Here is a 17309-nt window from a genome sequence, read left to right as displayed (position 1 = left end):
TGTTTTTCAGAGTCCATAGTCTCTCATGGTTCATCCCCCCTCCAATTTCCCTCAACTCCTTTCTCCTCTCAGATTTCTAATTTTTTAACTAGTCATCTAAAATCCAATTTGTAAAGAGATCCTTAATTATTTTAATTAATTTCTTTTTTCTTGAGAGTACACCTTTATATTGGAGGGAGGAGAAGAACCATAAAATGTTAGATTTGAAAATATGAATATTATTGTAATTTAGGAACCAAATTGATAGTTTTAAGAGCTTTTGACATTCTAAATGTACAAATCTAAATGTCAACAGCTAATCACAGATAATCCGCTATTGATTTTTCCTTGTTTAAAAACACCAAGTTCTGGCAGCAATTTCTATCTCTATGTCTTATAGGTACATTTTTCAAATATAAAATGCAGGATTGATCAGACCGCAGTTTTCTTAATTTCGCAAGATAGATATTAGGGAATACCAGCAATTTCCAAGTTTTGAAACACTGCTAAAAATATTTAAAGGACTTAGGAAAGAGAATTAAAATAAAACAAGAAATTAACATAGTAGGAGATAGCAAGAACCTATAGAAGGATTTTAATCTTTAAATTAAATATAATATAAACAATATGGGTATTGCCAATTGTACCTTCATCTAAAGGTAAAATATTCAGTAGAAAAAAACACATATAATCCTCTAAAAGATTTTGTGGGGTTTTTTGGTAAAAGCAGCTACAATCATTAAATATATTTCTTAAAGAACCTGATAAAACTTTGAAAGAAAAAGCCAAGTTGTACCACTTACTTGAAAGTTTTTTGTTCAATGTAAGACATTACTTACTTGGATATTTACTTTGCATTTACATGCAGAATAAATTTTAATCTTTAAGTGCAGAGGAATGTAACTTTAAAATTTAAAATTCGGGGCGCCTGGGTGGCTCAGTTGGTTGGACGACTGCCTTCGGCTCAGGTCATGATCCCGGACTTCCAGGATCGAGTCCCGCATCAGGCTCCCAGCTCCCTGGGGAGTCTGCTTCTCCCTCTCACCTTCTCCTCTCTCATGCTCTCTCTCACTCATTCTCTCTCAAATAAATAAATAAAATCTTTAAAAAAAAAATAAAATAAAAATAAAATTTAAAATTCAATGTAACTTTAAAATTGAGGTCTCTGAAGGAGTTATTCATTTTAATTCTCTTATTAGTTCCATATATTCATGATGATGAATCCTGATAAACGAGAGAATCATTTTCATTTCCCATGGGTAACTCAAGCTTATTTGTTTGTAAAGTTTTATGTTATTTCTCTTCATTTCATCTTTGCAATAATATATTGTTGATATTTAACTGTCAGGTATATCTCTTCCATTCCACAACACTGCCCTAAAGGTCAGGAGTAGATCTTACTTATCTCATTTCTAGCAGTCACACAAATTAATGGCCAATATATTAAATGAATATTTATTCTCAGTGTATCTATATATTAATTCATAGAACAGTACTTTTATCTTTTCATCTCTGTAAAAAACGGTTCATAGATGTGAAGTTATCACAACTAATCCATATTAATTTGATATATAAATTAACATTTTAATTATTCACTGACACAGAAATAGCCTAATTAGTTAGTCCTTAGGCTCTCAGAGCTTCCTAAAAATGGCTTGCCTTTGTATTTCCTGTGCCCAGCACAGTGGAAAAAAAGTAGCAAGTACCAATATATTTCATTTAAAAATTAGATGAAGGTACCCTTACTATGGGGTAGTTTGAGAATGTTAGAAAAAAAATTTATAAACAAGCCATGCAGTTTAAGAAATGAAGTGTTTATACTTATGTAATAAAAACAAAAATGAATAAAAAGACCAAAGGTAACTATAGCTATACTGCAATGAAAAAGTATTTGAACACTTTATTATAGAAACAAGCTTACAATTTTAACTGAATATAAGGCTTGGTTACATTTTTAGGAAAAAAAAACTTCATTTAGTTTTTTTTTTTTTTAACTTTTTATTTTTTATAACTTCATTTAGTTTTAATAGCATACTAAATCTTCCAAAATCTAACCTTTAAAATAAATTCTTAAATTTTAATTCTGCTTTACTAGGTAATAGGGCTCTTGAAAAAAACAATGCATACACAGATTTCTGGTCATAAACTAGAGAATATTATAAAGATTCTTACATATTTAATTTTTCTAAACTATAAAGTGAAGTTACTATACTATACAATGTAAGACAGTAAAAGTTATTGTACCTACCATAAGTATACTTTTGCTCTAATATAGTGTCATAAATATAACAGTAAAGTTGAAGCATGTTAATTTTTACTTAATTTGTATAAGCAATATATTATAAAAACAGTATGTACTTCTGAAATTTGGGGTTTCTTTCCCAGATAAAATTGAGACCTCTTTCTGACTGCTCCCTCCCTCAATTATGCATATAAAACAGCCAAGCTAAGAGTGAATGTTCTAGTATCCTAAAATTGTCCTATTACACTTAGTTTTTTGTTGAGATATACTAATTGTAAACAAGGACACCAATGTATAGATTTTATTTAATTTTGGAAACTGACAAAACTCTTACAATTTTTTAAAATGTTATCTACTAGTTTGCTCAGCTATTTCCTATTACATTTAATATAATTAATTATATTCATATTATATTCACTTGCAGTCACAAAATAAACATTATCTAAGTATTCTTTAAATCCAGAGGGAGTGTGGAAGAAAAATTGCAGTTTGGGGTTTAAGTTTTAGCTAGGATTCTCATCAACAGACACTTCCATACTTGCAGAAATTAAGGAATCTAAATCAGAATTTTATCCAAGATACCTAATGAGAGACCCCTTTGCCAAATGGGTTCAATTTTTAAGTAATACCATAATCCAGCTCTCTCTTCTATCTCTATTTTTCTTTCATTTTGGTATCTGTATAATCACTTAGCTACTGCTTCATATTTAAAAGTAAATTTCAGTTACCTAAACTATCAATTTTTTATCAATTTTCAGTTATCTAAACTATCAGTTGGTCTCTGCACATTTTAATTCTCTATACACTTCATTTCTATTATCTTCAGTTATATTAAAGTATCATCTGTCAGCAACACAAGGAAAACATTTCTGCCTTTTAAAGTAAAAATTAAAATATATTAAGATATAATTCAACTCAAATTTAGGACAATCATTTATTAGTTTTTGATAATTCTTATCTGGAATACATAAAGGTATTTCTTAATATACAAAAGAGTTATCCTTATTAACTTGCTTAAACATACCTATTAATAAACATCATAGGTAGGAAAATTTTGATTTGTTGATTTTTTAAAATTGTGGGCAAATGTTTTCCTTATTCTAGATATTGTCCTTTATGTACTATCTAATAATGTGTTTCTCATTGTAAATTCATGTACTACAAAATATAAGTATCATAATACAGTATAACCAACCTGAAAGAATACATAATTATCCTACTGTTATTTTAAATTTAGCATAATAAATGAATAATGTATATATTACATATATACCTACTTTTTATCAGCTCCAGATATTCACAAACCTAACATTATAAAACAAAAATAACATTAATTATTTCCACCTCCTGAACATCAAGTCAAGGAGTATACATCCTCTGATCAGAAAGTAAGAATGACTTTTGCACCTGAAGTTATGAAATGAAATAGAAGGAAGAGCAATGAATTCTCATTTATATCCAAGTACAGGTCATCAAGCAGGCCAAAAGCTAGAGGACTCATCAGTATCCCAGAAAAGCAGCTGAATGTATTTTTCATAACATGGACTGAAAGTACACACTTTAACCTCAATTCTTACTACAAAGGTCAATTAAAAGGTATGCTTGCTGCTATTTCATACTGGAAACTTGCATTTTCGTTTTCAACATAAGTTACAGTTTTTAATAATTAAACCACCTTAAATAAACACATCAAAATATGCCGGTCTAATATCCTTTGAATAAAAGCTCACTCCACATGTCAGTCCATGGAAAGCCATTACATATGTGAAATATATTTTGTACCAAGAATATATTTTTAAGATGCACATTTGTTTTATCTTCAAATAATTAAATATATACCCATCATAAAACATTGGAAGATTCTTGTGAATCACTTTCATAAGTAAAATGCATAAAAGTTTGGTAGTATTTCTTTTCTCCCTTTCATTTCTTCCTAATAATCTCACTTATTGTAAAATTATTCATCTTATAAAAATTATCAAGTAACTAAAGATGATTCAACATCAACAGAGCAGACTGAGTTCCTAAAGAACAGAGACTATATGATAATCATCATTTTAGCCTCAGAACCCAACATAATTCCTGAGATGCTTAATATGTGATTGTTGAGTGACTTAACTTTGAAATAAAATGTAATATTAGATATTACTTTGAAGTAAGCGGTACAAAAATGTTCTAAATGTTCTTATCATCAGGACTGCTATATATTATCACATAAAAATGTGTTTTTAAAGCATTTTTAATTGACTTTGTATCTGGTTTTAAGGAAACAAATTTTTCTTGCCAGATCTGAAAAGAGACTGGAAACTTGTCATTGAATTATACCTTCTGGGAGGGAAATTTCTCCTTGAACCCTTACATATGGTAAGTACACTACCTAGCAAATAGTAGACCTTCAATAAATACCTGTCTAAAGAGTGGATGTTTCCATTTGGTTTTAAAATATCTGTGTGCTTTGGTGAGTGCTGTGAAGTGTGTAAACCTGGTGATTCACAGACCTGTACCCCTGGGGATAAAAATATATGTTTATAAAAAATTAAAAATTAAAAAAATTAAAATAAAATAAAATATCTACTATTGACAAGTGAAGTTGTATATCCCATAAGAAGTTAAATGTTTATTGAATGAAAATAAATATAAAAATAGCATTTTTCAGAACATTCTAAGCACTCAAGTAAAATGTGAGATTTATCATTTTGAATGTATATTTAAGAATATTTGAAAATGTTTAAATAAAGTCTCTTTAGAGTATGAATTTTCCAAATATACCCTAAGTATGTATGCCTATTAAGTTAGGACTATTTAGTTTCCTTATATTTAATAATGGCACTCATATGATCCAATATGAATGCACGTTATGTATAACCACTTGAAATAGCAAAACTGTACTATTAAATTACATTTCAAAGCACAGTTTGAGCTGAATAAAATAGAAAATGGGAATTTCACCCCATCCCTCATATCTCATGTCAATTATCAGTACTTATATATAGCAAGGTAATTTTTATGGGAAGTAATTAAAAATTTGTTTGGATCCCATGGGGGAAAAATGATATAAATGTTGAATATCTACATTTATTTCTCTGTAAAGATAAGATTGTCCCATAAATTCTACTTCCCAAATGCACCTCAAATCCATCTTTTTTTCTCCATCTCTGTTACCACCACACTAGGTCAGGCCACTATAGCCACTCTCTTCAACAAACTGCGGCAAACTCCTAATTCTACTCTTGCCATCTGCCAATTATCTCTTTGCTCACTAGCCATAATGCTCTTAAAGTGAAAATTTGTTGAACTTTCTCAACAGTTTCCCATTTTACCTCGAATCATATTAAAACACTACTTCTTACCATGACTCCTTTTCTTCTCTATAGGATCTAGTTCCTAACCATCTTTCAAACCTTACACTGTGCTACTCTGTTCCGTGTTCAGTAAGCTCCAGTCACACTGAACACACATTTCTTCAAATGTGTCAAGCTCATTTCCCTTCAAGATCACTGCCCAGGCAGTTCCCTATACCTAGAATGCAATTCTCTCTACTCTATAATCAGCTTTCTCCTCCCTAGAATGTGGCTCAAATGTCATGTCCCACTCTAATGAAATTACAAATTGATCAAAATTCTATAGACCCAGTATCTCAAATATGTTGCACACATTAAATATGCATTATTAAAAAAATTTAAATTATTTTTTGAAAAAGAACATGATAGGTGTAGAAAAAATTTACTCCGTATAGGTTTAGTTTGATTATAATTGTACTTTGGGGAAAGTCAACCCATTTTGATTACTTAACTATATGTGTATTGATTTCCATGGTATTTACACTCCCCAAAAAGTGCTGAGTCAAAGACAAGGAAGAAACTTCTATTACTGCTGGAGTCTGACTGATGTACAGTATAAAATACTATCTATCCTCTCACCATTTTGGACAAAGGCAGTATGTAGTGAAAAGTACTCAGGTGTGTGAAGAAAAAGACTGAAACACGGTGCCTGCAATGGGGAAAAAAAATTGGGAGAAGGAAATACAAGAAATCTATAATGCCTTTTGAGCTAGTTTATACTGGCAATGATGAGAGAAGAAAGAAAAGGATTTCTACTCTAATATTTTTCTTAAATATTTATTTTTTTTAAATATTTTATTTATTTATTTGACAGGCAGAGATCACAAGTAGGCAGAGAGGCAGGCAGAGAGAGAGGAGGAAGCAGGGTCCCTGCCAAGCAGAGAGCCTAATGCAGGGCTCTATCCAGGGATCCTGGGATCATGGCCCAAGCTGAAGGCAGAGGCTTTAACCCACTGAGCCACCCATGCGCCCCTCTAATATTTTTCTTAACATTTAATTTTGTAACAGAAAAGTAATGCAAATCTATATAGAAAAGTTTGAAAGGATAAAAAAGTTAAAAAATAAACACTAATTTGGTCTTATACCTTAGATATATATTTTTCCTCTTAAGAAGATCCATATAAAACCACTTTATTCATGGTACTTCTGGTTTGAAGAAGAGATTCTTAAAGAACACTATAATATTTACACATGAAAAAGTTTTTAGATATGGTCTCATACCAAACCCAGAGCAAACAATACTTATATGATCAATACATATAAAGGATTTTATCTTTCTACTTTGAATACTAATCATAGTGAATAATGATACAATGATTTATTCTATTTGTAAATATACGATAAATGTACATTATAGGTTGTTTTTGTATAGTTATAGTTTTTGTATAGTTAATTAGGAAGGCATGTGATTACAATCTCCTACACCTTTACAACTATGAATAGTTTATCCATAAAAATTTAATCTAGGTGAAAGTTCTTTTAGAAAAATACTTTTTAAATCATCCAGTTTCTCCCATTTAACAAAATTTTCAATATTTTCAGTAAAGTTGACTCAAACTTTCTGAAAAATTTTGATTCATCCCTTTCTATAAATATAAGAACAGTATTTAGCTTTACAGTTCATGAACTGTACTTACGGAAGTTCAACTAATTTAAGGCTATAAATTTCATTAAGCAGATATTTTTCTGCTCAAGTATGCTCACCTGTATTTAAAAACAAATCAGTAGATTTTACATTCAATTTAATGAATTCAATGAAACTAACAAATCAGACTATTGTTTTGCTTGTTTACTTAATTTGTCCTGAGTTCCCTGGGAAAAAAAAAACAAAAGATCAACTCACACAATGCTGGTAGTAAAATGAGTTCACTAGACCCTTGCATGCAAACCATATTTTGCTTGAACAAATTATTTCAATATCTGATTATTTTTGGAAACATGACCTGAAGAAATAACTGAACTCTTTTTGGCTATACAGTACTATTTGCTAAAGCAGAGTAATCTTTGAATAAATGGATCCCTGGTGGCTATTAACCACTGTAATTGATAAACTTGGTTACTTACACATGAAACAAGATAATGCTTTATATTTACCTAAATTTCCAGAACAGAAATAAAAGCTTATGTAGAGAGGAAGTAGAATCTGTTATTTTTAAATAAAAATTGGCAACACCTAATAAATACTGTGGTTTTAAATAGAGGGAAAAGTAATGGAATAAGAGAAATTTGAACACAAATCATGTTTTCACTAACTTGATCAGATGAAGTGATCTAGGAAGCAACTCTACTTTCTGATCGATTCAAGGAGGTTTAGGTAATAGGAAGAGAGAGTCAAATTGATTTATTTTGTCTTTATAGTGCAGAGCTTCAGAGCCAGTTAAAGGGCAAGAGATGCCTCCTATAGTTAACTTACTCTCAGTACCTTGTTAAGCACCATGTTAAAAATTAGGTAGTTCACTTTTTTGTCATTTTCATTTTACCTTGCCTAAGTATGGAAAAATAGGAGAGGGGAAGAAGGTGAATCTATTCATTTCAACCATGATAGATTTTCATATAATTTGGTAAAAACAGATAAGTAACATTAAAAAACTTACTTTGTGAATATCCTTAATAAGAAAACAAGTTATATAAAAATGAAATTTTGACCTCTAACAAATTTAAAAAATAAAACAAATTCCATTAACTCTTAGAAAAAGTTACTAGGAAAACAAATGCTATCTCCTTAAAATTAAGAAATAATCATATTACTAACATTTACTAACATGTGTATAACAAATCTAATTTACATTTTATATTATTTTTTATTGTATACACACTGTAATGGCCTATTTTCAATGTTTAAAAACTGATATTTTTAATTCATGTTATTTATGAAACTGCAAGTTAAAAAAATTTCCAGAATGTTAATAATAATGTTCTAAAGTTTGACATTTTTAAACATTTATATGATGATTTCAGTATTCAAAAGTTATTTCAAAATAACATAAGGCGTAATTTCTAATCACTGAGTTTAGACTGTATAAAGCATTTTATAAGCTATCATTTGTGTATGATAAAAATGCCTGAGCATAGTTTCTCTATAATTTTGTATTGAAGAATTCCTAAATTTTACCCAGCTTAGACTTTAGGTAAAATATTAGTCAACTATAATCTTATGCATAGCCTGTGTTTCTATTGTAACAGTGAAAATTCAGAGCTTTAGTAGTTTACCTTTAATGATCCTACTTAATGGATGGGTAAACTGAGTATTATTCATTTACAGACACTGTTTAAGCAAATTGATGAAAACACATAAATTATATACATGGTAAATATTTTAGGTAAGATGTCTTTAAAAACTATGGAAAAGTCATGACAATAAACAAATAAAAATTATTGCAAAAGGATAACAAATAACTCCTCCATGCCCTTAAATTTAATATGAATGTGAAAGGTTATACTTTAACACTTGATGCATTTTGGTAGAATGGCACTTTAGTTGTTCGGAGATTCTTATATGTGTTTTATTTATGTTAGTTTCCTCAGGGCCTACAATGGTAACTAGTACATCACAGACACTTAATGAGAAACTAAATGCTGATTTAGGGAAATTATTGCATTGAAATAACTGTTAAAGATTTCTGGTAAATGACTCTTTTTTTAGTGAGGCTACTAAAGAGATGTATATTAACATACTAAATACTAGCATATAGTACAATATAAATGTCTGAATTTCTGATTATTAAAAATTGTTTTTCTCTCCCTACAAAAAAACTTCAAGTAAATAATTTTATGTTATTTTTTACAATGTTCTATTTTCACAGAGATATATTAAGTAACTACCCCTTCAATATGTAAAGCCAATGGAAACAAATGAGGAATGTGTGTGTGGAGATATACACCACCACAGACAAGTATGGCACTATAGGTGGCACTTATTTTCTTTATCTTCAAAGGCATGACAGTTATGTATGATTTCCAAATTTACATATGCATTTGTGATTGCAATCTAGCAGGTAAAAGAAAGAAAGAAAGAAAGAAAGAAAGAAAGAAAGAAAGAAAGAAAGAAAGAAAGAATTAGGAAAATATGTCAAAGGTACCAGCCATATAAATAAGAATGAAACTTATCCTGCATGATTATCTTTCCAAGTAAAATAAAATAGTCTTATGTTGACAACAAAAAAGGCTGTGTTGTTTTACTTGCCTTCTCATTCAACCTTCCCATCCTCACAAAGCAAGTGCACACTTTCATGTCATCTGACCTCCATTTTTATATCTGTAAGTTATTTCGAGGCCTTACATGTTAATTGGTAACTAGAACTTAAGTTTTATATTTGAGATCTTTAGAAAAGTGTGACATAACAGGTGACATATTGATGGTCAACACAATGCCAACGAAAGCATCCAGCCAGGTACATGCTGGAAAACTTTTATGGTGGTTCGCAGCTTGCTTCAAGGGATTTAGATTATGCAGGTGATATTTTTATAGATCCTTAAATATTCATTGCAGAAATCCACTGAGATATTTCTCATAAAGACTGTTGAACAGAAGAAAAGAAAATCTTCAAAATTCCCAGTGTTTTCTACTTGGCAAACCTGACTTCCACTTTTCACAGACTATTCAGTTTCACTTTAAACTTTACCTACTGAAACAAAGTCTTCTTGCTAAAAGATCTGCCCGTGACTCGACTTTATGAATAGGAGAGTCACAACTTGGAAATTCACACTTAATGTTTGTCTCCCCGCGCCCCACCCCTACCCCCACCCCTGCCATCTCAAGGAAGAAACCACAAAAAGAAATCTGGGCATCTGGTCCAGGAATGATTTCGAACAAGTCTACATTCGGTCTGGATGGGGTAAGGGGGCTGCGGCAGGGCGAGGGCAGGATAGCTACCACACGCAGAAGGCTGGTCTCCGGTCCTAGAGTACAGCGGGAGCTATCTGCTTTCATGAAGGCAAGTGAGAAGCTACATGTTACCGTGCTGCGAGCAACCGCGAAGGGCCGTAAGTCCGTTAAACCTGTGCCACAGAGCCTGACCTCCTGGGGAGACAGCACTGCCGGGAGAGGTCCCGCGGCCGCCCGCGGTGGGACCCAACTGCTGCTGGTGCCCACACATCCGTTTAAAGACATTAGGGAGCAAAAGGGACAGCAACTCCTGAGGTCGCCGGTCCCGGCGCTCTGGTGAGCGGACAACCTTTGACCTCTCCTGTGGCGAGCCCAGAGAAGCCTACCCGGGGACGAAGTTACCTGCAGGAGGCTACCAATGCACCGGTCCACAAAGCACCCGCCTCCTCCTGCCCCCTCCCCCTTCTTCTCCCAATCCCTTACCTTGGTTGTTGGAGACGTGACTGCAGTCGCCTGGCCAAGCTGTCAGCAGCGGCAAGAAGAACCCAAATTGCAAAAGAAATTCCCGGACTTCACAGCCCCCCATGACTCTCCCCAGCTCTCTTCTTCTCCCACTTAAAGAGAAGTGACAGCAGCGAGGCCAGGTGTTTTGCGTAGGGTAGGGGTCCGGGTCCACGTCTTCTTCCTCTTCCTCTTCCTCCTCCACCCGGCCCGCAGGAGGTGTCCCGGGGCGCCCCCCGCGCGAGGCCCCGGGGGCAGGGCACGAAGGTCCAGGCTGCCCAGGTGCAGGCGCAGCTGCTTCGGAGGAGGACGCTGCCTGCGGCGCCAGGGAGCTCCTGGCGGCTGTAAGCGAGCGGAATTGCATCCACCACCGTGTCCCGCTCGCGCGAGGACTATTCACTTGGGCCCGGGAGAGCGCGCGCGCAGGAGCGAGCTCGGGCTGTGGTTTGGGGGAGGGGAGGGAGGTGGCGGGGGAGGGCGCCTCACGGGGGGAAATCAGGGGAGGGACGGCCAGGTGCGGCGAGCAGTTCAGGCGGCCCGAGCGCCTCTCCGGACTGACGTGGGCACTTGCGGACCCCAAAGACGGAGAGACAGAGCAGCTGTGAAGCGGCACGGGGATCGCGGGCACTCCTCGGGCCGGTGTGGCCAGAGCCCAGCAACCCAGGTGGCTCCGCGGGGCCGCGAGTAGTCCAAGCGAGCTACGTACGGGCTGCGCCCCCAGCACCTCGCCTAGGTGGCGACGGCAGCGCTTGAACAGCGGACACCTCCAACTCCGCCGCGTGCGCGAAGAGCCTCGGCCTTGGCAGCCGCTTTCTAAGCATCTCTGAGGCCGGACTTAGTCCCCCAAGCACTTTGCTTCCCATTTCCCGGCAGCAGCTTTAGGACTAGTCAGCCCCTGACACCGCTTCCCCCTGACTTCATATTTCCGCCGCTGGAGGGGGTCAGTGCTGTGGACCAGTGCTCCTGCTCTGGAGCGAGCCTGGTGGCGGCCGCCAGCCTAACCCCTGCTCCGCTCGGATCGCCCGAACTTGCCCACTATGGCGAGCGCCTCAACTTTGTGGCCGCCTCCGCGGCTTCGAGTCCTAGTAAACCAAAAAGAGAGAGCCAGCCGCTGAGGAGAGTCACATCAGGCTGGATACCGGCGGGTGCCAGGCGCCGCGGCTCACTGAGGTCTTCGCGTCGCGTGTGGAGGTGACTTCGCGGTGGAGGTCACGAGCACTGTCGCAGTCATGGGTGCCGTGATTCCCGGGGCCCGGAGCGCCCCTGGGGTGCCCCCGGCGTGGCGGGGTAGGACCGTGCGCTCCGTACAGCCCGAAGGCTGAGAGGCGCGCGGCAACATCCGCGGCGTGGCCGAGTGCGCGGCGAGCGGACGGCTCTCTCCACGCAAGCCGCCCCCTCGCGGCACCTACTCCCTCCCAGCGCTCGGGTTGGTGGGAAGCAGCCGACTCACTGGCTACTTGCTGGGATCACGCGGCTCTCAGCGCAGGGCCGGGGCAGCACGCAGTGCTAGCAGAGAGAGGTCCCGCGGCCGTAGCCCTCACGCCCTCGCCCCGCGGCCGAGGCGGACGCAGAGGGCAGGGCCGAAACCGCCAGCTCTCGAGCTCCGCCAAACCTTGCGCTCGGCCCTCCTGGCAGCCGGGGCTCAGATGCTGCCAGTTCGGCGCTAGAGGGGGTTAGTCGACAACAAAAATGCCTCCACGGTTCGCAGGTAGAGGCGATTCCTCACGCAAGGAAGGAAAAAGGAAGGAGGAATGCTCTCAGACTAAACTTAATGCGGTTTGGTTTGTTTTGTATTGGTTTGTTTTGGTTTCTTTTTAGGGCGGCGCCGAGCAACCCATATCGTAGTGAGGGGTTCTGTAATAGTTCCGTAGTAGTTTATTCGCTGTCATAGTTATTAGCGTCATCATTTTCTTTCAGTCACAGTCTGGTGAGGTTGAAAAGCCCCCCTCAAAACTCAGGATATTTTGAAGACCTATTTATGGCAATGGAGAAAGCTGAACCGAGAAGAGAAAAGAGCGGTATTATAAAGGGTAGAATGATACATTAAAGTGGGCAGAGGGCTATGGCCGTGGCAAGTGTCGGGGAAATGGTAGATCAAGGAGCAAACGGTCAGCGTTCCACGCTTACAGAATTCTGGAAGAGAAAGGAGCCTCCCCTTGGATGTGTTTGCTGTCGTGTTTGTGTCGTATATGGTAGATGAAGTTCCGTTATTGGCTTCAATTCAACTGGAAGCGGAGAGACGAGGGCCCCGAGAAAGAGGTCGTTCGTCTAATTCAGCGGCGTGGAAAGAAATGTGAAATGCAAGCGGTTTGGGGAATGTAAGGAAGGTTTCTGATTGGTGACTGTACTTTCACTCTCCTTAGAAATTCAAACACTGCCTCTCTTTAAAGGTGTCCACGCCAATTTAAATATATGCAAATCGCTTATGAAAAGACAACCAAGTATGGAGTTTATCTATTCATACTGAAAGGAGTAAAATTTGATTTTACTACTGATTTTACCACCCTTTCTGATGTTGACTGACCATATGGGTATTTGCAAACTCAGCTTATAATTTGCAAACTGTAAAATTAAAAGACTGCTTTATACTGTAATTTGTTAAATCTAAATAAATGTTCTTAGAAGTGTTAAGGATTTATTATATTGATGACCAATCAATATTTTTTCCAACAATTTTTTACTTACTGTCAAAGAATGTATTTCCATGACCTTTCTAAAGTTAGATTTCAGTTTTAAACTGGATTTTTTAAACTGGATTTTTAAATTTTTTAAACTGGATTTGGATTGGATTAATCCAATTTTTTAAACTGGATTTCTATATTTACCCCGACCTACAGTCACTTATACAACTTTTGTTTGTTTAAATAAGTCATAGTGAAGCATGACATAATATATTACTTACCTGGTCAAGTAATTGATAGTCATATTCTGTTTTTGGTTTTTAAGAAAAAAAATTACAAGATTTTCATCAATATTAAAATAAAAATACGCTTTCTATATTCAGATGTTGTCAATTGTGTTTCCAGAAGAGAATGACCTTTTAAGTAAAAACTCATCTTGCCTGCCTCTCCGACTACTTGTGATTTCTCTCTGTCAAATAAATAAATAAAATCTTAAAAAAAAAAAAACTCATCTTAAAGAACATGAATGAAAATATAATTATCATGACCTTTGACTATATTGAGATTCCAAAAGAATAACTGTAACTATTCGACCACTGTTATACATTGTATGTACATATAAATATACATATTTATATATACACATACACACGTGTATAGGTATTCATTCTCAAATATTTGTTGAGCTCTTTTATGTGCTCAGTTCTCTTCACTTAGAGACAAATTGAAAATATAAGTAAAAGTAATTTTTTAAAAGCTAACTTTTTATTTAAAATATAGTCATGGTTATCTTATGTGAGGTAGAAGCAATTTCACTTAACAGAAATGTACTTGCTTTTTGATTTTCTAGCAGTGTTGATATATTTGCTGACATGTGACAGTTTCAAAATTATAAGCCACTCAGTGAACCAGATGCAATATTCATGTAGATTTATCTGCACTTGTCTGTTTGAATCATACCCATATTCAGAAAAGCATTCATGTCTCATTCTTCAGTACTATATTCAGAATTCTTTTGTATTCTTTCAGACTGCTGTTCTTCATGATATATGGTACATACACCGGGTCTGGATTTGGGTAAGATGATTAAATTTTCATTAAATAAGGAATATATGAGGTAAAAGGGATTAAGAGGTACAAACTTCCACTTTTAAAATAAATAAATCACAGGGATGAAAACTACAGTATAGGGAATATAATCAATAATATTGTAATAACTTTGTATAGTGATGGATGGTAACTACACTCATCATGGTGAGCATTTCATAATGTAAAATGTTGACTCACTTTGTTGTGCACTTAAAACTAATATGATATTGTATATCAGCCACTGTTCATTTAAATATATATATAAAACGCTGAAACTAGTTTAAGCTTCCATTTATAGTAGAAATAATAGTGTTCACAAATACTATTTGCTTTTTAAAATGATGAAAGAAAAGACTCAACCTGCAATTAATCCCTTTGAGGAAAAAAAGGATTATAATGTTTAATACTCAGCATGTTTCAAGGCTTGAGAAAGTCCTAAGTATTTTATTCTAGTAGAAGAGTAAATTAATCCATTTATATCTGTAATTTGCATTTTCTAAGGTCAGAGTAGAAGCAACATAAATAAAAAGTGTTGATTCTCAGGTATGTCAAAACATCAGGTCTTAAAATATTAGTTTAGTACTTTGAATAGCTATAATTGTCTGTCTTTTTTGTTAATATAAAATTTAGAGACATGCTGCAAGCTATTATTGCTGGCATGTCATCAACTTTAAACTATAAATTCATTAAAAGCTTAAGTTTTATGTTTTACCATGTAGACCACTAAAATAAAAAAAATCCACAAAGTCAAATATAGTTAATTTGAGGCTCTTTGCTTTACAAAAATATGTAATCAGAAGGAAAACACGCTTCAGAAATTTTTCTTTGATATTAGGAGGTAGTTAATATTTTTCTGCAAGAAGACATGCAAAACAGTGTTGGGTATTTTACTTTATTGTTAGTGTATCAAGTCTTATAATTTTCACAGAAAAAAGAACCAACTTGAGTCTAGATAAACATGATGGTTTATTCTGCTGTGATATTGCATTTTATCTTTGTGTTATATGACAATTTATAATAAAAGGAAATATATGTATAAATATGTACACCTATACATATACATCATATACAATATGTACACATACATACACATTATGTTGTATCCTATATATCATACACATCATGTACACATCATATATGTTATATGTTTGTGTGTATGTATGTGTGTGTGAGTGTGTTTGTAATTCAATGAAAACCTGTTTCTAGTACTTTTGTAATTCAGTAACATACACCATATGAGATTTCCATGTGTATCTGTGCTAAGCATTATGGGGAAGGTACAAAGATTACTTGGATTTAGTTCCTAACCATCAGAAGTTTGTATTATATTGAAGTCACAGACATACGAATTTTTCCAATAAAAATGCATTATATTATCCAATAGTGGAGTTTCAAATTATTATAGTTAAGCAAGAGGAAAGGAATCATGCCCTCATCCTTTAAGACATAGATCTTCACCATTACTACTTTTGCTTAAACTTTTGGTAAGGATTGGTTCATCCTCTGAAAGCTAACTCAAGAACTTTTATTAGTGTCAAGTACAGTACTAACGTTTATGCAGAATGGTCAAATGAGTCAACCAGATTAAACTTACTTGCTTTTTTAATAAGGTTTACTCAAGAGACTGTGTGGCATCGAGTATCCACAAAAATTAATTTTATCTAAATTATGTACATAATTTTTAAAATTATATAATTAATTTATTTCCGTTTTATTAGTAACACTTTAATTCAATATCTTTTTCATGCCCAGTTGAATGAAAAACTTCATTTCTATTGAATAATAAAAAATATCATTAAAGAGCATATTCTAAATATCAAAAGGAGAACAAATGATAGAAGTAAAACTACCTTTAAAAAACTCTTATATACGGAAATACACCTTTTTCCATCATTAAAAATAAGATAATACCACAGGAATACTGATATTAATTTCTATGCAGGTATTCGAATTAGTCTATCAAAATAGACTTAGTCTATCAAGTCGTGTATTATACATGCATTAAGACACTTCATGCTCTGCTTCAGGAAATGACAAAGCTAAGTTTTGCAATAAAATTCTTGGGTATGTCAAATAGTTAAATGTTAAATTTACTAATATTATTCATGTTAATAATTATCATTTTAATTATCTTGATACAAATAATTTAAAATGTTTTATTACTACAAATTAGAGGTAGATTAAAAGTGTCAGATGAAGTGATTAACACATCTCAAACTGGATTTTATAGCTAAAGTTCTTTTTATAAAAATGTTTCTTATAATAGTTTAGTTTGAAGGTAGATACCATGTTTGCATTTTTGAAATTCTATATTTTTTGATGTATATTAAACTTAGAAATATAATAACAATTCTTGAATGACATCTCATTATATTTCCAAGTGACCTATAACAACCCAATGAAAAATTAACATGCCTAATATTTACATTTTGTAAGGAGTTCCACGTAATTTTAATCATAGCATGTTTCTTACTATGGCTGTTAAAATGTTTACATGGAATACAAAATTTTTCAGTATCATCTTTTAATTATTATGTGGTTAAAAATTATATGTAACTCATTTATACCATTTGACAATGTATGGTTCTTCCTAGTTTTGCCTAATTTTGATCACATATGCAACTTTCCCAAGAACCTCGAGAAATTTTTAGAGCAGAGAAAGTTTCTTTTACATCTCTACAAAAATAAAAATAAATAAATAAATAAATAGC

The 17309-nt window shown here is 34.8% G+C and overlaps 1 protein-coding gene across 2 annotated transcripts in view; it reads right to left on the bottom strand.

The window, feature by feature from the left end:
• The window catches only part of LOC309844757 (uncharacterized protein), a 53699-nt gene extending 41989 nt beyond the window's left edge, over nucleotides 1–11710 (bottom strand). The window contains exons 1-2 of one of the 2 annotated variants that reach the window (XM_082691966.1): nucleotides 10871–11710; nucleotides 9965–10079 (exon numbers count right to left, since the gene is read on the bottom strand). In XM_082691966.1, the coding sequence (XP_082548092.1) occupies nucleotides 10003–10079; nucleotides 10871–11252 (459 nt within the window). In that variant the 5' untranslated portion in view covers nucleotides 11253–11710 and the 3' untranslated portion in view covers nucleotides 9965–10002. Of the gene's footprint in view, nucleotides 1–9964; nucleotides 10080–10870 lie in introns of those variants that run through there. The other variant, XM_082691965.1, reaches the window with a different exon arrangement.
• Nucleotides 11711–17309: the final 5599 nt, after the last annotated feature.

Source organism: Mustela nivalis (genome assembly GCF_964662115.1).
Source record: "Mustela nivalis genome assembly, chromosome: 1".
Taxonomy (NCBI): Eukaryota; Metazoa; Chordata; class Mammalia; order Carnivora; family Mustelidae; genus Mustela; species Mustela nivalis.
The sequence above is the reverse complement of the archived record's forward strand: the minus strand, read 5'-3'. Positions and strand labels throughout refer to the sequence as shown.